The sequence below is a fragment of the Panthera leo genome, chromosome A3 (genome assembly GCF_018350215.1).
Source record: "Panthera leo isolate Ple1 chromosome A3, P.leo_Ple1_pat1.1, whole genome shotgun sequence".
NCBI classification, from domain to species: domain Eukaryota; kingdom Metazoa; phylum Chordata; class Mammalia; order Carnivora; family Felidae; genus Panthera; species Panthera leo.
The window spans coordinates 85,735,779-85,758,090 of NC_056681.1; the positions used below are offsets into that span (position 1 = coordinate 85,735,779).

General features: G+C 43.2%; 1 protein-coding gene across 6 annotated transcripts in view; it reads left to right on the forward strand.

The window, feature by feature from the left end:
• The window catches only part of ARHGAP25 (Rho GTPase activating protein 25), a 90,169-nt gene extending 68,170 nt beyond the window's left edge, over positions 1-21,999 (forward strand). For all 6 annotated transcript variants that reach the window (XM_042932528.1, XM_042932527.1, XM_042932526.1 and 3 more), the window contains 7 exons: positions 2,058-2,265; positions 7,004-7,136; positions 11,735-11,808; positions 13,563-13,684; positions 14,514-14,710; positions 17,260-17,792; positions 20,583-21,999. In XM_042932528.1, coding sequence (XP_042788462.1) covers positions 2,058-2,265; positions 7,004-7,136; positions 11,735-11,808; positions 13,563-13,684; positions 14,514-14,710; positions 17,260-17,792; positions 20,583-20,790 — 1,475 coding nt within the window. In that variant the 3' untranslated portion in view covers positions 20,791-21,999. The remainder of the gene's footprint in view (positions 1-2,057; positions 2,266-7,003; positions 7,137-11,734; positions 11,809-13,562; positions 13,685-14,513; positions 14,711-17,259; positions 17,793-20,582) is intronic.
• The last annotated feature ends 313 nt before the right edge of the window (positions 22,000-22,312 follow it).

Genomic DNA, 22,312 nt, shown 5'->3' on the forward strand with positions numbered 1-22,312 from the left:
GCCCTGTGCTGAACACTGGGGTTGAATAGAGAGCACCCCCATATTTCCAGCTCTGGGGAGCCTAGTCTTGCAGAGGGTGTGGGTACATATAGATAATTACAGTATGGTGTCGAAAGGGATCGGGGTATTTGAGAAAGAATACAGGTGCACAAAGTAGGGACAGAATCTCTCAGGCTGGGGTCAAGGAGAGCTTGGCAGACATGATGGTATTTGAGCCAGGCCAAGGAAGACAAATGGAATTCCAGCAGACAAAGAAGGAGACATGCACAGACTGGGCAATGAGAAGACCATCCAATGGTTTTGGGAACATCAGGGTGAGGTGCCTGTGGGGGCACGACAGGAAGTCAGGCTGGAAAGGTAGGCGGGGGCTAGACCAAATGCGAAACTAAGGAATGCCAGCCCCAACTTTCAAACTGCAGCCACAGAAATATTTAATCAAACAGTGTCACTGAAACGCAATAAGTAAAACAGACAACAGCCCAGCAGATGTGGTTGGGAGTAGGAAATACAGGGACCACTCCCATGCTCAGCTCCTCCCAGATCCACTGCTCTCACCTCCCAGCATCTGAGGGTCTGCAGAAGAAGCCCCTAGGACTTTGAGGAGTAATTTAGAAAATGCTACTGTGGCAATTGGGGAAGAAGTGGGTGACAAAAACAGGGAGCGTGCTTAGGGAAATTGGAGACGGTTTAGAAAGGTAGGCAGCAGGAGGGCTTTGAACATGTCAGAAGAGAACACCACAGCTGTCATAGGTGAGAGAATAGTCCAGCCTGGCTTAGGGCAATGGGTGGGAGTGCAGAGGACACGGCAGATTCACGAGCTCAGTATAGCTCTGTACAGGTGAAATCCACGTTAGAGACTGGATACAGGGGACCAACCAGAGAGCGAACCATGGGGAACACCAAAGGACTCTGGGAAGCAGTGTCCTGGGAATTGAAGTGGTCAGTGTAACCAGGTCCTAATTATGACAGAGGGAAAATCAGGCAGGACAGAGCTGAAGCCATGACCTGTCTTCTGAGCCTCCAGGAACCAAAGGGAATAGGGGCCTGGTGGGAGAATGGGTAGCCAACGATTGTCCTGATTTAAAAACTAACCTTGTTATACCGCTGGGGTGGGGAAATTATAGAGCCAGTACTGACAGGGCTGGGGTGGAGCTGGTCCACACATGCTTTGCTGGAGGCAGTGTAATTTGGAAAAATATTTTTGGACAACAATTTGCATACCACTGAGTCATAAAAATGTTCAAAACACTTGACCTAGTAATTCAACTTGTGAGAATTTGCCCTAAGGAAATAGTTCAAAAGAATGAAAAGCCTGTGATCACCTATCCAAATGTTAATTAATTAATTAAGCAATTAATTAGAAATTATACATTGTGCTGAATACATTCCAGGAACTCTGCTCGGTGGATAAGCATGTTCACTGTAACTGTTTTGAAAATAGTAAAACATAATAAACAATCTATATTATTAAGAATGCCACAATGGTTTAATAGGGTATGAGACATCCGTGTGATAGACTTATTTTTTAATGCTGTATGACACAAGCAGAATTCAAAACTGCCTGCTTGCTGCCATAGTTAAGAGTACATTCTCTTGAGTTTACTGCTTGGGCTTGAATTCTGACTACCGTGCCCTGGCACCTGACCTTGGCAAGTTCACCAGTGCCTCTAAGGCTCAGTGTCTTTAATGGCAAGGTGAGTATAACAATTCTACTACCTCGTGGGGTTGCTGTTAAGATGAAATGAGAACAGGTGTGCAAAGTGCTTAGCACAATTTCTAGCAGACAACAGGTATTCAGTAAAAGCGAGTTGTTATTTTGAATATGTAAAACTGTGGGTCAAGAGAAAAAGACTTCCAGAGACTCTCCCAAATTTGTAGCTCCAGGAAATATTATGGATGGCTTGTCTCCTATATTTCGTTTAGTATCATTGCGCTAAAACTTTTGAGGTTATACACAACACTGGCAAATCTAGAAATAGGCAAAGAAAGCACTTTGACCTATCATTTCATCCAATGGAAGTCAGAATGATGGGAACATCCTGTTTTTCTCTTTCTAGCTGTGTTTGGCCAGCGTTTGGATGAGACCGTGGCCTATGAGCAGAAATTTGGCCCCCACCTGGTGCCCATCCTGGTGGAGAAGTGTGCGGAGTTCATCCTCCAGCACGGCCTGAATGAAGAGGGCATCTTCCGACTGCCTGGGCAGGACAACCTGGTGAAGCAGCTCAGAGACGCTTTTGATGCCGGGGAGCGGCCCTCCTTTGACAGGTACCCTGTCCTCACCATGTCCTCCCCCTGCCATATGTGGGTAGGAGGACCTCTCTCTACCGGCTGAGCTACCGGACTCACACAGAAGTTTCCAAGGCCCTGGCTTGCAACAAAGAGAGCTTTTTATTTTGCTGGCGACTTACGTGAGGAATGAAGTGAACTAGAAGCAGGGCCTTGCTGAGCAGTCAAGAGATGTTTAGGATGTAGGGGAGGCCGGGAGGATGATGGGACCTAGCTTAAGGCCTACACCACTGGGCAGGTGAGGAACGTTGAAGAGTGAGCAGACTGTACAAATAGACTCAGTGTGGTAGAGAACGTAGCACACCTATACCCGAGGGCTCCGATGCTCTCAGCTTTCCAGAAATGGCCAGAAGCAGCACTTCTTGTCAGGTTGGGAGACCATAAGTAATGTGCGGCTCTGAACTTAGTTCTGAGCCTTTTTGGAGAGAGTACATACTGATATCGTGGCAGCCTGGCGTCTTCTTAGGTCTCCCCCATGGAGGTTGCCCAGGTTTGGTTGGGGAATATCAGTTGTGGTGACATTTCTTCTCACCATCGCCTACCTGCCCCACCGCCTCCAGCCACCCAGGTGAGGTTTTTGGCTCTGCCACAGTCAGCTAGTACAGCACCCACGTCGACATTGTACGCACTCTCTGCCTATTGTGCAATATTTGCCTCGGTTGCCTGTGCGCGCTTGTCCCGCTGGCAAGAAAGAGCCATTGTTCTTTCCAAATCAGCAGCCCATAAATCAAGATTTGGTAAGGCAGGCCCAAACTCTGTCCAGTTTCCAAAGGTTGAAATTCCCCAAGGGGTTATTTAGGACCTAGGAATAGGGGTGATCCTGGGAAAATCATGAACAGCTAAGTGCCATTAGTCCCCTCTCCCCACATCCACCCCAGTCACCAGCAATGCCCATTCTCCCTGTGAAGCATCTCTGATACCTTCTGTTCACTCCAATCTCACCGCCACTGTCTGAGTTTGGGCCACCGCGTGTCTGTCTTTGCTGCCTTTGGCACGCAGTAGGTTAACTCACCAAGGGTGCTTTATTTTTACAGGAAAGCAACGGGTGGAGTTGTTACTGGAACTACAGCAGGTTACGGGCATCAAATTTACAGACCTCTCAGCAGCACTATAAATTGCATTTCATTGTCAGGCACCTGATCAATTAAGCTCACCACCTTTTTATATTCAGTTTCCTTCTTATGTTTTTAATTAGCTTTAAGTTGATCAAAACATACAGGTGGGTTGTTGCTAAAGCCATGTGAAGAGTCAGCCAGGAGGAATAGAGGTGATTGCAAGGGTTTGTCAGATACTTGCCCTAGGCTTGATTTTATGTTCCTATAAAGTCAGCCTGGGTGGTGGAGTCACAGTCTTGGATACCTATGAAATATTTGGGGCAGGAAGGAAGAAAGTTACCACCGCTTGTCATGACCTCTCCACCCCCAGAATTAAGGAGTAGCGTTTACATACCCAGAAATAGGAACGGTCTCCTGGGGTTCTTCAGAGTCTTCCCAGGGCCGATGCTTGGGTCTACATAATCCTTGTGGGTAGTCATCTAGATCCCCTATGTTGGTCATATGTGTGGTTTCACCATGAGATCTCCCAAATTGTCTCACTGGAATGAAAAGAAACAAAGGACCTTTTACTTGGTAGGTGCTAGTGCAGCTGTATCTGATTCTCATTAAACATATATGAATAAAATTTAAAATCTCTTTGTTGAGTTTCTGTTGGACTGGATACTATCCAGTCATAAAGCCAATACACTTCTGATACCTATACTTCCATGAGAAACATACAGATGTGCCATGTTTTAAGGTCGGTGCCACCAGGGAAGTGTTGGCAGAGCCATCGGTGGGGCCTGGGCTAACCTCTAGTGGATCAGGTGTTGAGCTCAGAAGTTCAACCTGGCTCCTGACTTTCTCTTAGTCCTTGACTTAAAAAAAATCATGTTTAACTTGACTTAAACATGTTTCATTGGGTCGAAGGAATAGCAAACTCAGGAAAAATCATGCTGGAAATGTAAACTGTAACAGTGACAAGTGAGTCAGCTCTGACAAAATTAGGGCACAGACATTATACTAAAAATTTACAAAAATAATTGTATAATTTCCATTGTGTTAAGTGCTACAATGGAAAACTAGATGGTACTATGAGGACTTAGAACAGGGGCCTTTTGCCACCATCTGGTAGATTTAGGGAGACCCCCAAGAAGCAATGACGTTTACACTGAGATGCCTTAGACAAGCATAAAGAGTTAGCCAGGACAAGCAGCATTATCTCCCCCTGATAAAATGAATCGGGAAGGTTTCTCTGGTTTTAAATGTTCCAAGATGATTTACATAGATAATTATGTTCTCTGGTTATAACACTGAAGCATCTACACTATATCAGTGGTTATAACCTTTTTTTCTAATGTTGGATATTTTTGCTGTCATAGTTTCTTCTGATTGAACTATCTAGTAGTTTGTGGTTTTTGTTGTTGTCATTTTTCTTTAAAAGATTCTGTTTTTTGATTCATCGTCTCTACTGTCTTTCTCATTTTAATTTGTTGTTTGCAACACTCGTTCCTTGGGCATATTTTGCATGTTGTATTTTGCCAGGCAGTGGACAGTGCATCAGAAAATGGAACTGTGGAGGCAGAAGGCCAGCTAGGAAGCTGGGACAGAATCCTGGCTAAAGGCCATTGGCTTTTGAAATAGGGCAGTGGAGGGGGGCAGGACTTAGAGCGATTCACGTGACATTTGGATAGACTTGAGGGGATTTGGGAGCCTAATTGGGTGTGGGGTGAGGGAGAGGCCCCGGATTCTGACCAAGACCATGGAATGGATGGTGATGCAGGGGCATGAGGAGAAGCCTCATGGCTCCTTTTGCAACTTTGGGTGAATGCTCCTCCTGCAAAGTGTTAGTTGGTTGTCGTTCTGCCATTTTCTTGGGAATGTCTCACGTATTTTGACAAGAGGACTTTGTCCAGGGATATTTTTAGGTAGTGACTCAGCAGGGAAGGCTTTTCTAGAATCCCCACCTTAAGTGAATGGTTCCCACCCCCGTTTCCTGAGGCAGCAGTGGAGCACAGACAGGGCTCCGTGCCAGTTCATGTTCTCATTTTGAGGTAGAGAGCTGACAGGCTGCAAAGCTGGGGCCTTTTCAGAAGACATCTCCAAACACTGGCTGTCAAAAACAAACAAAAAAACTTACTCAGGATACCAAGGCAGAGCTTTACAGTCAAGTCCTGATGCTCTTATTTCTGCTTCCTCCAATGCCTCCCTTCTTTTCCTTCTGCCCAAACCAGCCCATCCTGTCCCTTCTCCAGGAGGCACTCCTACCCAGTGAATTCTATATTCCCCATCAATGAAACTGAGGAGCCATTCAGATTGTCTGAACCTCTCAGCACATCCTCGCTTTTCAAAGTACTACCAGGACAGTCACTTAAGAATACCAGTTTTTTGGGGGTTTTTTTGATGTGAAGTAAATAAATATGAAGCAAATAATTTCTTCACTAATGAGCTTTAAGCATATGGTAGATTCAGACTTATTTTCTCTTATAGAGTTGCATAATAAATGCAATAGCTCTATAAAACAGGGGTCAGCAGACTTTGATAAAAGGCCATATATGACATATTTAGGCTTTGCAGGCCAGAGTGTTTCTACTGCAACTATTCAGTTCTGCTTTTAGCAGAGTTATAGCTCAAAATCAGCCAAAGACAATCCAAAAATGAATAAGCATGGCCATATCACTTGATGGATGCTGAAATTCAAATTTCAGATAATTTTCACATGCTATGATATCTGCTTCTTTTGGGTTTTGTTCCCAGCTATTTAAAAATGTAAAATCCATTCTTAGCTCATAGACTGTACAGCCAATGGGCCAGATTTGGCTCCTGGGCCATACTTTGCCCACTCCTGTTATAAACTGGACAAGCTGAACTGAAAAGTCCAAGCTTCCTTCAGTTAACAGGAAGTCATCTGAATGTTGTCTGTGTTTCTGCAGCTGGGCCTCTGCTCCCCACCCTCTAGGCTCCCTTCCTCATACTGTAACTCCTTGTCATTCTTCAGATCTTGTCCCCTATGGATCCTCAGCTCTGCACTGGGTGTCCCTTTTACACACCTCCATACAGTCCCAGGTTAGTCATGGCACTAGCCTCACAATTTTGTAGTGACTTGGTAACATTTGAGTCTGCACAGCTCTGTGGCTCAATGAGGCCAGGTGTCCTGTATATCCCTCAGGTTCACTGCTGAAATCCCAGTGCTTGAGGTAGTATCTTTCACCTAGTAGGTTCTCTCAATGCTTATTTATTGAACAATTGCACAAATATATGAATGAATCCCAGAACTGTTTTGAGCTCTCTGAGGGTTTAAAGAGATCATGGGCCATCAATATAAATGAGTTATCACATGAAAAATTAGAGACTAAGCAGAAAATGCAAAATTGTGAGGTACTAAGTGACTTGGAGAAAATAGAAAGAGATGAAGACTAAAATAATTTAATAGGATTAATGAAAAAGTAGACCTTGAACTTACTTTTGAGGCAGTTGGGTGGAAGAGATAAAGAAAAAAGTGTTGAGGGTCATGATTCCAGAAGATTAGCAAAGATGTTTTGTTTGGATACATCTTTATCAGACTCTGCTCCTCTGCAAAACTCCCCTTTGGAACCTGGGATTCTATTTAGTGGACCACAAAGGGGAAGGCAAGGAATGTTCTGGAGCTTTATTTTCAAACAACATCGCTTATTTTCTTGCAGAGATACAGATGTACACACCGTGGCCTCCCTGTTAAAGCTTTACCTCCGAGACCTCCCAGAGCCAGTGGTTCCCTGGAGCCAGTATGAGGGGTTCCTGCTGTGCGGGCAGCTCATGAATGCAGATGAGGCAAAGGTTTGTATCTCATTAGAGTTAGTTGTCCTGCTTTGGAAGGTGATAGTTACTGAACACTCTTCTGGTAGGCAAGCAACAGTGGGTCAAGGGACTCATACCTTTTAGTGAGATACTTTGTCAAACTGGAACTTTGTCAACAACAGAAGGCAACTGAAGCCAGTCATCGTGACAGCCTTGCTGGGATGTAACAATCCAAAAAAGAATTGACTATAATCAAATATACCCAAGCCACTTTAATGAGAAAGAGAAAGCTTCTGAGAAGGCTTTCAAGCAATATGGCCTTGCTGAGACCCAGTGGACACAAGGACAGGCTGACCAACCTGGAAGGCTGGTGAGAGGGGAGAATGTTCTAGTTCCACCATGATCATGAGTGTCAGCCATGGGCATACAAGGAATGCAGACACCAGAGAAAGGAAGGACAAGGAACTTTTCTTTGTTCTTTTCAGCTGCAGCTGCTTAAGGGGATGTGGTCATTGTCTGCAGCATCATGCTTGTTAGAGTTCACAAGTTTGCCTGCAGGATTTGTGTTCCCATGTAATTTGTTTCCTGAAAGGTCTTAAAGTCAACAATCACCACACTAGAGTCATGTTAAACAAATTAACCGACCAACAAAAGCCACCAGGAAAACCCATCTAACAACAATAAAACCTTCCTGGTTTTTAACCAGGATTTGCAAAACCAAATGCCCCACGAATATGTTTGTGTTATACTGCTGATAATTGGGGTCTAACTCCCCACTTCTGGGAGGTTCGCTTTTAGCACTCCTATGTTTTAAATTTTTTTTCAATGTTTACTTATTTTCGAGACAGAGAGAGACAGAGTGCAAACAGGGGAGGGGCAGAGAGAGGGAGACAGAATTCAAAATAGGCTCCAGGCTCTGAGCTGTCTGCACAGAGCCCAACGTGGCGCTCAAACCCATGAATCACGAGATCATGACCTGAGCTGAAGTCGGACGCTTACCTGACTGAGCCACTCAGGCACCCCTAGCGCCACCATGTTTAAAGCTCTCTCTGCCAAAGTGTTGCACAGAAAAGCCTACAGTGAAGACATGGATTTAAGTTTGATTTTGCCATTAGGCAAATTAAGCACTTTCTGTGAGACTCTGTTTATTTCCTTAGACCAACAGAACGTTCTATAATGGTGGAACTGGTACATAGCTACAGTGATCAATATGGTAACCACTAGCCACACATGGCTATTGGGCACTTGAAATGCGGCTAGTTCAACTAAAGAAACAATTCCTAATTTTATTTTATTTTATTATTTAAATAGTCACATGTGTCAAGTAGCTGTTGTGTTGGATAGCACAAGCTTAGACAAATTTCATAATAGCATCTGCAGTACTTAGCATTGTTTTGAGGACAAGGGATAGGAGATAGGTGAGTGATATTTTTAAAGTATCAGTTTAAGGAAAGGCTTATTCTCTATTTTAACATTTATTATATAATATACTCCCAGAAATATATATATAATAATAATTATTATTATTACTATTACTATTATTATTTTAAGCAATGGAGTGCCCTAGACCTGGTAGAAAACATAGCTATGAGAACTTCTCTCCTAAGAGTGAGGGGCCTCATGATTTAAGTAGATCTCAGCACAAGAAAAACGGCGGTTTTATATTTCAATGTTAGGAAAGGAAGGGAAGAATAATGATGCAGCTAATTATGCTGTAGCTATTGTAGCTATTTGCCTGCACAAAAATGAGTTTGCATGATCTCATACAGGTCTTCCTCAGCAACAAAAGGCAAATGAAGCCAATCAGGGTGACAGCCTTCCTGGGATGTAACGATCTAACAAAGAAAGGGACTATAATGGGAAATACAAATCAAAACCACAATGAGATACCACCTGACACCTGTCAGAATGGCTAACATTAACAACTCAGGCAACAACAGATGTTGGCGAGGATGCGGAGAAAGAGGATCTCTTTTGCATTGTTCGTGGTGCAGCCACTCTGGAAAACAGTATGGAGGTTTCTCAAAAAACTAAAAATAGAACTACCCTACAACACAGCAATTGCACTACTAGGTATTTATCCATGGGATACAGGTGTGCTGTTTCGAAGGGACACATGCACCCCAATGTTTACAGCAGCACTATCAACAATAGCCAAAGTATGGAAAGAGCCCAATGTCCATCGAAGGATAAATGGATAAAGAAAATGTGGTATATATATACAATGGAGTATTACTCAGCAGTCAAAAAGAATGAAATCTTGCCATTTGCAACTATGTGGATGGAACTGGAGGGTATTATGCTAAGTGAAATTAGTCAGAGAAAGACAAAAATCATATGACTTCACTCATATGAGGACTTTAAGAGACAAAACAGATGAACATAAGGGAAGGGAAACAAAAATAATATAAAAACAGGGAGGGGAACAAAACAAAAGAGACTGATAAATATGAAGAAGAAACTGAGGGTTGCTGGAAGGGTTGTGGGGGGGGTGGGCTAAAAGGGTAAGGGGCATTAAGGAATCTACTGAAATCATTGCTTCACTATATACTAATTTGGATGTAAATTAAAAAAATAAAAAATAAAGTTAAATTACAAAGTTAAAAAATAAAATAAAATAAAATAAAATAAAATAAAATAAAATAAAATAAAAAGAAAGGGACTATAATGGGGCACCTGGGTGGCTCAGCTGGTTAAGCGTCCGACTCTTGGTTTTGGCTCAAGTCATGATGTCACGGTTCGCGAGTTTGAGGCCTGCATCAGGCTCCATGCAGACAGTGTGGAGCCTGCTTTGGATTTTCTCCTTCTCTCTCTCTGCCCCTCCCCTGCTTGTGTGCTTTCTCTCTCTCTCAAAATAAATAAATCAACTTAAAAAAAAAAAAAGAATGGGACTATAATCAAACACCTCAAGCCACTTTAAAATTAATAACCAGGGGCACCTGGGTGGCTCAGTTGGTTAAGCATCCAACTTTGACTCAAGTTATGATCTCACGGTTTGTGAGTTCAAACCTCTCGTTGGGCTCTTTGCTGACAGCTCAGAGCCTGGATCCTGCTTGCGATTCTGTGTCTCCCTCTCTCTCTCCCCTTCTCCCACTTGCGCTCGGTCTCTCTTTCTCTCAAAAATAAACATTAAAAAAATAAATAAAATAAAATAAGTAACTGAATGATTTTGTGCATGATTTATAAATTTTGGGGGGAGAGAGTGAGATGAGGACATGAGAAGTCTTAATTAATATAGGTATATCAGCTCACCCTTGTGAAATTAATAACATTTTATAGAATGAGGTTTAAAAGTTGCCTAAAAAGCATCATTGTTTCAGGCAATCTCTCACCCCATAGCTCCAGGAAAAGCAAAGAGGTATGCGGATGCAGATCTGACAATAAGACTCCCACCCCTGAACTTATTCGCTTTAGACCTGCTTCTCCCAACTTTTCTCCATCTCAAAATATTTGGGTTTCTTTTTTTTAAATTTTTTTATGTTTATTTATTTTTGAGAGAGAGGGAGAGAGGGAGAGAGAAACAGAGCGTGAGCAGGGGAGAAGCAGAGAGAGACAGAGATACAGAATCCGAAGAAGGCTCCAGGCTCTGAGCTGTTGGGTCTTGAACCCACAAACTGAGATCATGACCTGAGCTGAAGTAAGATGCTTAACCGACTGAGCCACCCAGGCACCCCTCAACATGCTTGAGTTTCTGATCTGTGGTAACGCACATCTGGGCAGGGCAGAGAGACCACAGCCTCCCTCATTGGTGAAAATGTGGCAGGAGTGGTAGTTGAGAGCAATGAATCTATAGCAACCTTTACAAAGAATTCACTCATTAAGCTGGAAGAGGGAATCCTAATATGAAGCAGGTATTCTAGATACAGAGGGTCTGCACCAAGTCACTACATGTAGGCTGACAGGCCATAGGGTGCGTTTTCTCCAGGAGGAGCTGCTCAGGTTTGAGGGAGCCTGCGTGTCTCATGTTAACTGGCACACTTTTACAATCGCAATGTTACTGACAGTGACTACAGACCCTACAGGCAGCTGCTGGTGAAAAGAACTAAGAAAGCTCTCTGTCCTTCCTCTCCCTGGCACATGAATTTCTTCTCTAACATTCATGGTCATCATGGAGGTAGAACATTCCAACATTACCTGCCTTTCCCACGATTGGTCAGCTTGTCCTGTGTCCCCGCAGATCTCAGCAAGGCCATAATGCTTAAAATCCTTCTCTGAAGCTTCCTTCTTCTCTCACTACTTTTAAAGTGACTTGGGGTATTTGGATGTGATCCAGTGCTTCACTGGAGTGTTATATCTTAAGCATTCACTAAGCAAACAATTACTGTGAGTATGAGATGTCAAATCGTCCTTGCCTTAGAGTAGTTCTGAGTTGGGGAAGAGGGCATGATGAGAGACAAATAAAGAAATGTGCTGTATAAAAACCTGTGAGCTTCTCCATACTATTTTCACAACTTCCTGTGAATTTATAATTATTTGGACATAAAAAGCTTTTAAAAAACACACAAAACTATGGGAACAGGAGTGAGTACCAAAGTGTTGCTTTCTGCACAGATACATCAGTTATGTTCCCTATGTTCCAGAGTCTCATTGCTGGCAAGTGAGCAGGCTCATTTAGGGTGTTCAAAATCTCTTCCCAGGCTCAGCAGGAGCTGGTGAAGCAGCTGTCCATCCTTCCTCGAGACAACTATAACCTCCTGAGCTACATATGCAGGTAAGAGTCCCCTGGTATCAGTTTCCAGCCATATCAGAAAGAAGCACCTGGTTAGAGGAGGAAAGAGTGTCCCTGTGAACTCAGAGCTTCTGGTCCAGACTTTGGGAAGGTCAACTGTATTCACATAGCACTGAGTTTGTTCCCTATGTCCACAAGATAATTTAAAAGATCTGCTGAAAATCTGATTGGCACATGAAGTGAACATGTTCCTCTTCCAGGCCTGCCCAAGTGCTACCTGGAGTCCTGGGACATGTATTAAAACCCAGAATCCTTATGAATGTTTCTAGAATGATCTTCCATCTTCCTGACGCTGGACCATAACCTAGTGCCCTAGATTCATTCCTGGCCACCCTTCTTATTTCCCTTTCTGAGGATCTGCGTGCCTTCTCTGCGGCAACATGTAGTGCGTAGATGGACCCAGCTCTGTCTGAGCTGGGAATCTGGATCTTCTTGCCAGACAGAGCTGAAATTTGCTTTTATTTAAAAAAATTTTTGTTGTAGTTTCTAGATTATAAAAGTGATGCATGCTTTGCAAAAGGAAAATACAACATACCGTAAATAAGAAATAAAAATAATGCCTTTTCCTCACTCAGCAAAGATCACTATTATTATTTGGGCATGTTTCCTTCTGGACGTTTTTCTTTCTATGATAGATCTTTACATACATCAATATAAATATAGGGGAATGATTTCTTGTACATATTTGTGTCTTGCTGTTTTGGGCTTAATATTATATTGTGAACATTTCTGCCTGTCCTAAAGTAGGATTATAAATGAGTCTGTAATATTTCATAATGTTTCCTCATTTGAAAACACCACCATTTATTTGATAATTTCTATGTATTTGGAATTTTATGTTGCTTCAGCCTATTCATTTAAAAATGGTTTTTATTTTTTTTATTTTTTTAATTTTTTCAACGTTTTTTATTTATTTTTGGGACAGAGAGAGACAGAGCATGAACGGGGGAGGGACAGAGAGAGAGGGAGACACAGAATCGGAAACAGGCTCCAGGCTCCGAGCCATCAGCCCAGAGCCTGACGCGGGGCTCGAACTCACGGACCGCGAGATCGTGACCCGGCTGAAGTCGGACGCTTAACGGACTGCACCACCCAGGCGCCCCTAAAAATGGTTTTTAGAGAGAGTAGAAATTCCTTTGCTGATGTTTTCAGTTTTTTGTTTTTTTTTTTTAATATAGTGAATCTGAGGAGAGCTTCATGTCTCCAATGGGTAGAATTATAGTAAAAATTCATTGCTAGTTATTGAGCAGCCACTCAGAATTTGAGATGCTTGGTGCTATAATCAGAGGATGAAGCAAGAGTCACTTCTTCATTCCCCTCTGTGACATCTCCTCATGAGAAAGTTTTCTTCTCTGGAAACTTGGGTGGGATGGATACTGAGAACCTGGGAGATAAGCCTAGGAAATTGGGACTAGGGATAGTCAGATACCCATTTGAGTCCTTCTAGTTTCCTTTTAGCTCCCTGCATTGGACCCTGCCTCCTGCCAACACCCCATCCCCAGCCCCAATGCCACCACCAGAAGCTGGACAGGCCCCTCTTGGCTTCTCTTCTACCTTGATCTTGAGTCTTTCAAGGTGAAGCTAAACTCATGTGGGCAGAGCAGACCAGACTGGTCCCCTTCCTGAGACTAGAAGGAAGGAGATGAGATCCATCTCTGAGATCTCATTGATAGCTGGAAGTGCTTCCTTCTGGCAACTTCCTGTTTCCTACTATGGGATTTCCTGGTTGCCCACAGGTTCCTACATGAAATCCAGTTGAACTGTGGTGTTAATAAAATGAGCGTGGATAACCTGGCTACTGTGATTGGTGTGAATCTCATCAGGTCAAAGGTTGAAGACCCTGCTGTGATCATGAGAGGTAAGACTGGTCCTGTGGGGAAGTCGAGTGCAGAGGAAGTAATGACAGTTACACAGCTACCGAAGTGCTCTGCAAATTGCCAAACATTTTCTGTTGACTAACTTGCCCAAATTGTGAAATAGCCCTGTGAAAGGAGCAGGGCAGGAATTATGTCCATTTTCCAGATCACAGCAGAGCAGAGAGATTCAAAATTTACCCAATGGTCACACAGTACAATAGGCTAGCACAAAAACAGCTAGTGTTTCTTAGTCTTTAATTACTTTTAAATAGCCTTAGCCAGAGAAAGCGAATTTGCAAGAAAGTGGAGAAAGCAAGTTTGATTTTATAAGACAATTCACAAAAAGGCCACTTGTAAGAATTCACAAAAAGGCCACACTTGTGGCTGTGTCTTGGTTCAGTGAGCAAAAGTCCTGGCATAGAGTATTGCTGTCTACCATGGATTTGGGAAGGCAGTATTCCTAGCACATATTTATTATGTGTGCAATAAGAAATCAGATGTCATGTTGAGGACCACATGAGGGGAGAAAGATGTCTTCATTTTCTCTACTATTATACTGCCTATTTTCTGATCAAAGACTGACTAAAGGACCATACAGGCTGAAAATAACCCTCTTTTACCCACTCCCGTATCCTTCTTCTATCTCTTCTCTTCCACCACAATCTTCTACCTCAAGCAATTCAGAAGTGTCCCATGAGGAGCAAAATGACATTTTTTTCGGACTCTGTGGTTTTAGAGCCAAGTTTAGAGACATCCCATGATGGAGACCCTTAGGAATGTCTGCCTCCTGCCATGGTACAACTCTACAGATCTCTTTCTTCTCTCTTTCAGGGACTCCTCAAATCCAAAGAGTGATGACCATGATGATCAGAGACCATGAAGTTCTGTTTCCCAAGTCCAAGGATACACCCCTGTCACCCCCTGCTCAAAAAAATGACCCCAAGAAAGCTCCAGTGGCTCGAAGTTCTGTGGGTTGGGATGCCACTGAAGACCCCACGATGTCTAGGACAGACAGCTTTAGTAACACGGTAAGTGCGGAGAGCCTTCTTTTTGCACCTGACTCTTCCTTTAGTCCAAGTCGTTCTATGTAAGAGCTTGTCTAGTGTGGCAATGTGGGGGAGTTTTTGATGATGCTGTGACAATGGGCACAGATGGTAGATCCCCATTTGAATACGTCTTGAAAGCCTGGCCTCTTTCAAATCTAGTCTCTGTTGGCATCCTGGAGGTGGGATTAGTGGCATGTGTGCCAATCTCCTAATGGCTGAGCAATGGGAGTCCTCAGTAAAGTCCACTCAGAAAGGGAAGCCATTCCAAGCACAGTCCAGGGAATTTCAATAGGGGAAATTATATATCACATTGTAAGTGTTTTAGCAAGAGTTGTTGAAAACTCCGGGTGAAAGTCCAGAGAGAACTGGTTTCCTGCTAACCCATGAAACGTGATTTCTTTCTCAGAGTATGTGATGTGTTCGTGTAATATTTCTCATTCCCTGATAAGCTGTCTCAGCAATGTCAACCCCCTCATTTGTACTGAAGTGTTGGGGCTCACGTTCCCAATGTCAAAAAACTCTTCAGCCTCTGAAATGTAGACTAGTTACAAAGCTCAAATATTTTTATATATTGATGGAGACGAATACTTTTAAAAAAACCATGAACTTGATGTAGCAGCTTGGTTCTTTATGTGTGGCCAAGAAATGAATTTAAAATTTCTGACTGACTTGGTAATGTCAGTTGCTTGCAGTACTATTAATCCTAAGGATAATTAAGAAAGTATTGGGAAAAAAGGTAGATAGTGGTACTGATTTTTCTTAGGTGATGTCTATACACAGTGCATTTTACTAACACTCTCAAATGAAATTAATATTTAGAAATGCTCATAATTCCTATAATGAAGTCCTACTAGCAGTCCTTGAGAGTAGTCATTGTCAGGCTCATATGACAGGTTTCTGCTATTTATTATAATATTGTGGGTAGCTATGAGCAGCCACTGTGATGACAAACATAAATAGGTCACCTCTGGGGTTCTCACCATAACTTTGTAGGGCAGGATTTATCATCCACATTTTATCATTCAGGAGCTGAGTCTCAAGGAGGTTGACCAGCTGGCCCAAGGTAGCAGCACTAGGATGTTGAAGAATGGGATTTAGCTCTGGTTCTCACCTTGAGGCGCAGGTGATTCTGACTCCAGGTGGGGTTGCAAAAGCTGGTGATTAGCTAGAGGGATTAGAAGGAGAGCTTGAGTCTTGATTTTCTGATTTTAGGGCTCATTCTTTTTCTTTTTCCTTATCTTTTTTTTGTTTTAAAGTTAATTTCAAAATATATATACACATGGTTAAAAAAAATAAAAAAGAGAAAAAGATACAGACTGAGAAAGCTTGCTCCCTCTGCTATCTCCATCTACCCCATCCTTCCCCACTTTCATTAGTTTCATACTTACCCTTCCAGTGTTCCTTTATGCAAATACAAGCAGATATGAATGTAAATTATTTACTTTTTTTTTATACAAATGTAACATCTCTTGCTCTCTCTCTACACACACATGCACACACACATACACACACACTGCTCATGTCTTGCATTTTTCTGCTTTAGAGTATATCCTGGAGACCCTTTTATGTCAATACATGGACAGGTTTCTCATTTGACCAACTTGTTTTCATTCCTTTGTACAACAAACAAGGCTGCAGTGAATAATATTGACCATACTTCATTTTATGCTCAGGAGATGTATTTCTAGGATAAATTCCCAGAATTGGGATTGCTGAATCAGAGGGTAAGTAGATTATTGTGTAATTTTTATTAAAATTGTTAAATAGAGGTTGTGCCATTTTGTACTTCCACTAGCAATGCACGAAAGAACCTGTTTCCCTACAGTTTCACTAGCAGAATGTGTTTTCAAATTTGAGGACGTGTCCTATCTGAGAGGTGTAAACTGATATTCAGTAGTTTTAATTTTGATTTGGGTTTCTTTGATAATGGCAGAAACTGAACATATTTTCTTATGTGTAAAGGCTTGTTGCATTTTTCTTTTTCTCTGTGAACTGTCTGATCTTGTCCTTTGTCTAGATTTTTGTTGGTTGCTGGTCTTTTTCTTTTCGAGTTTTAGGAACTTTATATATTAGAGAGAGTAGCTTGTTGTCTGTGATATGTATTGCAAATATTTTTGCTAGTTTGTCATTTCTTTTTTGATTTTATATGCAATTTCTTTGTTTATTTTTTTAATTTAGGGGGTCATGGAAACCCATGTGGGTTGAATTTATCAGACTTGCATTTTATGCCTTTTGGATTTTGAGTTCTAGCTAGCAAGATCTCCTCATCCTAAAGCTATGAAAGAATCCTAGTTTGAGACTCTCTTAACCACTAATAAACCATTGATTTGAGAGCATGAATTCCTCTTAAGTGCAATATCTTCTTAAAGAAACACCACACAGATCGTGCACATCTAACTAACGTGATGAATTAAGAGATGGTCTTCTAATTAAGAGTTTCACGGGTGTGCAGCCAAGTCACTACTCCTTATCTTGGGAACATGATACATATGGGAAAAACCCACATGACATCCGTGGCCATTTTTTTCTAGACCAGCGACTCAGACGTAGGAAGCCCCACTGGACAACAGCCGAGTGATGGGTATTTGGAAGAGAGCAGTAAAGCCCCCAAGGAAAAGCTAGGAGATTGGAAGCTGCAGTCGAGAAAAAGGACTCAGACGCTCCCTAATCGGAAATGCTTCTTGACATCGACGTTTCAAGGTGCCAACAGCAACAAAGTAGAGATCTTTAAGAATGAGTTCTGGTCGCCCTCTTCAGGGGTAGAGGCAGGGGAAGGGCACCGGAGAACAATGTCTCAAGGTATGCCCCACTTTTCTGACTCCCAGCGGACTTCCACCTATGATAACATCCCTTCCCTGCCTGGGGCCCCTGGGGATGGGGCAGCTGCGGTCTCTTCCCATGCTTGTGACTCCAAGAGAGAAACTCTTGCCAGCCCAAACTCTGAAACCGGACCTGGAAAAAAGAACTCTGGAGAAGAGGAACTTGAATCCTTGCAGAGGGTGGTCCAGGAACTGCAAAAGGAAATAGAAACACAGAAGCAAATGTATGAGGAACAGATCAAAAAGTAAGTCACATGCAGAGGGGTCCTGAGCAGCCACCCGGCCTCCATCTTCAGCAGTAACAGGGACTGTTCTCATCTGCTAAGAAATGATACTAGAAAGCTTGAGTTTAGAGAACACACTAATCTACAGCAATTGGGCTTAATTACGGGAAGGGGTAAAGGGAGTAATGAGATGACCAAATTAGTGAAAACTCTATTTAGGTTAAATTCATGAGAAGTTAAGTATGTAGCTTACAAGGCTTAAGCAACCATTTCCAAATAGTTGTTCCTTAAGGATCGGCATGCTGTAATGAATGAAGAGGAACTTTAAATTTTGTTCATCTTAATGTAATACATCCATTCTGAAAATATTTATTGAGCACCTATAGTGTGCCAGACACTATCTTGGCTGTTGGGAAACAGCACTGAACAAAACAAACAAAAGTTTTGTCTGTGCTTATAGAATTTTCCTTCTATAGGAAGGCATAGCATAATTAAAATATATGCTATGTCAGAGGATGGAACATGCAATGGAGAAAAATAAAGCAGGGCAGGAGTTGGGGAAGGGTTCAAGAAGGGGGTTCCTATGTTAAATAATGTGGTCAGGAAGGCTTCACTGAGAAGGTGGCATGAGAGCAAAGGGCTAAAGAGAAGAGGGAATGAGTCAGGTCCACATACTGGGGAAGATCAGGCCAGGCAGGGAGAAGCAAAGGTGCAGAGTCCATGGAAGGGAGCAGGTCTGGCATGTTAATGCACAGGAAGAGCCGTGGTGAGCTGGAGAAGCAGAGGGTGACTGAGAGGAGAGAGGGCAGACAAGTGCAGGAGGCCTTTCCAGCCCCCTTAAAGCCTGTGTGGAGCAAAGTTTCTAGGAAGATCTACCTGACTAAAGCTTCACTGAATCACTGGCTTCCTACGGAGTACAGGCTGCAGGGGTGAATGGAAGGCCAGTGAGGCAGCTCATGCCACAATTTTCATGCACATCCCTAAGATGCCTGGACACAATTTGCCCTCTTGGGTAGCTAAATTACTTTCTTGAAATCTTTTTCACACCACTGACTTTTCATGAGAGGAAAGCTCAATCTGGCTTAATCCATATTAACACTAATCATGACAATGAAATATGAACTAGTAGGGTTTTCCCAATCATGACCACTTTTCAGTCCATTGAGACTCAGGTACATGACAGGAAGACTTTTGTGAGCCCTCATTCTTTGTTCCCTACATAGAGGGGTGCCCGTCTAAAAGCAAAATGGAGATCCTTTGTCTAAGATCCTGAAGTCAATCATCTGTAGGCCTACAACACTCATGTGCCATCTTGACTCTGAGGGAAGCAGCCCCAGAGAAGTTTCCCACTGCACTCTGACGTGAATGTCACTGACAAGGTAGGGAAAGACCCAGCTGCCATGGAAGGGCTGCTCCTTCTGAATGGAACCAAGTTCTCTGAATTCACCCATCAGAAGGGTCCTCCATTTTCAACAGAGGAAGAGTTAACAGTCCATAGTGCCTGCTCTGAACTTTGTGCCCCAGATACACATTTTCATGTAATCCCCACAGAAATCCTGCAAAATAGGTAATAGCCCCATTTTATAGAAGAAATAGGGGCTCAGGAAGTATTAAAAGATTCCTCAGGGTCACACAACTAATCATCAGTATTTGATGTAATCAGGTATTTGAACCTGAATTAGTCAGGCTCCTGAGCCCACTCAGATTCTACCTCTCCACTGGAATCAGTGGTCAAAATCTGGCAGTATTCTCTCAATTGAGATTTCTCCCAAAGCAAGATGGAAGCAAGAGTAAACTCTGAGAAGAAAACTAGATTTGTAATGAGAGGGCCAGAAGGAATGAGACTAGATTATCTGTAGGAAGAGATAGGCAGGGGTAGGCAAGGCTCCAAAGATGGGCTGTTACATGCAGAATGGGCCAAAGCCCCTGAAGATAGAAGCCAGGCTGGGCTCAAATGAGAGCTCAATTTTCTATATAAAATATGCCATTTGGAGGCGGGGTGGGCAGGGAGGCAGCATCTCATAGAATGGAATTCTGAAGCAAACTTCCAGTCACACAATCTCCCCACAGTCCTGAAATTTCCTCTTTGGGCTTAAAAATGGCATTCTACTCTCATTCCTAGGAGTTAATTCAGCATAGCCTGCAGAGCAGGGAGCACCTGGGACTAGACTAAGATTTGGACCAGTAACAGTGAAAATTCTGGGAATTCGGGAACCCAACAGATTTTTCACCTGGAGCAGATTCAGAAGTGGGGGTGGGGCTGTCAGGACCTCTGCTTCCAAACGGCAGTTCCCCACACTTCTCCAAACCTCCACCCCTAGGGGGTCTTGCTAAGAGATGGCGCTGGTACTCTCCGTGGAAGCAGGATGAGCAGGTCCTCATGTGTGCAAAGGTGTTGGGAATCTGGAATATGGGGCCTCAGCAGTCAATTAACATTTCTGTTGAGCAGGACATGTGCAAGGTGCTGTGGAGGTGAAAATATACATATGTTAGAGGTGGTTCCTTCTTTCAAAGACTTTATTATCTGCTGGAGGATACAAAACATAGAATGACATGAGAAGGAACAACACAAGAGATGTCACAAGATGGTATTAAAATGACAAAAGAGAGGTTCAGTCATGCCCTGGGAATTCAGGCTTACTGAGAAGTCTGCATGTGTGGGGGTGGGTGGAACATTAATAAGAGGTTCAGGTTGGTTATAGGTCTTGTGATGTAGAAAGGAAAATGGACAGAGGGTGTTGTGAGCAAGGGTGAAGGGACAGTCTAGAGGTCCTACCCTGTTCTTTCATTCTGCTATTTTCTTCCTTGCAGCCTTGAGAAGGAAAATTACGATGTCTGGGCCAAGGTGGTGAGGCTCAATGAAGAACTGGAGAAGGAGAAGAAGAAATTTGCAGCCTTGGAAATCAGCCTCCGCAATGTGGAGCGCTCCCGGGAGGATGTTGAGAGGAGGAACAAGGCCCTGGAAGAAGAAGTCAAGGAATTTGTCAAATCAATGAAAGAGCCCAAGGCCAATGCTTGAGGGTCCCAGGAAAACATGGAGACAGCCCACAGAGGCCCACCTGACACGCTCCCTTTCTCAGCGCTACCTGATGACTGAGAAGCAAAATTACTCCCTATGAGGGAGAAGAAGACATTTTGGGGGGAAACACCACATTTCCCAGTAAAATAAATCAATGGAATTTGCAGGAAGATGAGGGTGAGCAGGGACATGTGGGGACATCTATGGCCCCCTGTGGCTGTATTCAAAAGGATTGCATTATTCCACCATGGTCTCAGGCTGAGTGAGATGGAACCTTCCATGGTTGGGTGACTATGTCCAGTGGAGACATTTGAGGCCATGTGCCAAGGACCTAGGCAACATGTTGGCCCCAACCAAAGGTGGACTGAGGCGTTAGTTCTTTTTCTTTTCTTCTTTGTGGAACAATTCATCCAGTCAGATGGCTTCATAGTGTCCCTGAGACATAGGGGCAGAAAATGATATTTAGCTTTCTTGTATTCACCTGTGGTGAGCTGTATTTTGGGGAGCTGCACCTGTTGACTGGAGCCCCATTCTGCCACCCCCTCCATGATGCACACTTTCCAGGGATTGGAAACTCAAAATTATTATTAGACTAAGACAAAACAAGCAATAAATGTGTATTTATGAGAGCAGGGCTATTGGTAATCCTTCCAAACACCTTTGTGAGCCTTAGTGAAAGGTGCCCCTCCCTTGAAGCAGACACACCCCTCTCCAGGCACAAGGCTTGGTGAGCAGGACATGGGCTGGATTACATTGCCTTTCCATGGCCACAGTTGTGTATGGTCGGCCTGTGAAAGAGGCCTTCTCACCACGATGTGACTTCCTCAGAGGCTGGCTGGGGGTTTTAGATAGTAGTAGTCCCAATAATATTTTTTCTGTTTCACCAAAATGCCAGTGATTTCACTCTTGTTAGGGATAAGAGGCACTAGAAAGTAGCTAGGAGAGGAGCCTTCCTGGCAGACTTTTCCTCCTAGAGTGAAGCCAGCCTGGCAGAGGGCCTGGGTGAGGCCCCAAGCCTCGCTAGGAAGGATAGTGGAGGCTTTAAAAATTTTTGTCATTATCCTGATTAAGTGGTCTCCAAGCTCTTTTGACTATGTACTCCATGAGTAGAAAATATTTGAGCAGACAGCCCCCCCAATATATTTCTTTACTTATAAATTATATCATGTACTGCTACATTGCTATATCATGTAAATCATAAAACATATACAGGACAGACATTGAGTAAGGGTAAGAACAAATGTGCTTTCAGCTTTGGGGGCCACTGGCCAGATTTCCCAGCAGGTGTTACCTGTTCTCGTTTCACATACGTCATCCCCATTGCTGTCATACATTGACTTGACTCTTGAAACCACATGACTTCATCAGAGGTCTGAAATCAATGGTTACTGCGGTGAGAGTTTAGTCTTCCCAGCGTGTGTCTCCTCAATTATTTCTTTTTCTCTTTTTGTTTTCTCACCTTTCCTCCTCTTCTCTTTGTTCTCTTCGCTCTGGTTGTTTCCCCCTGCCCCACCCCTGCCTG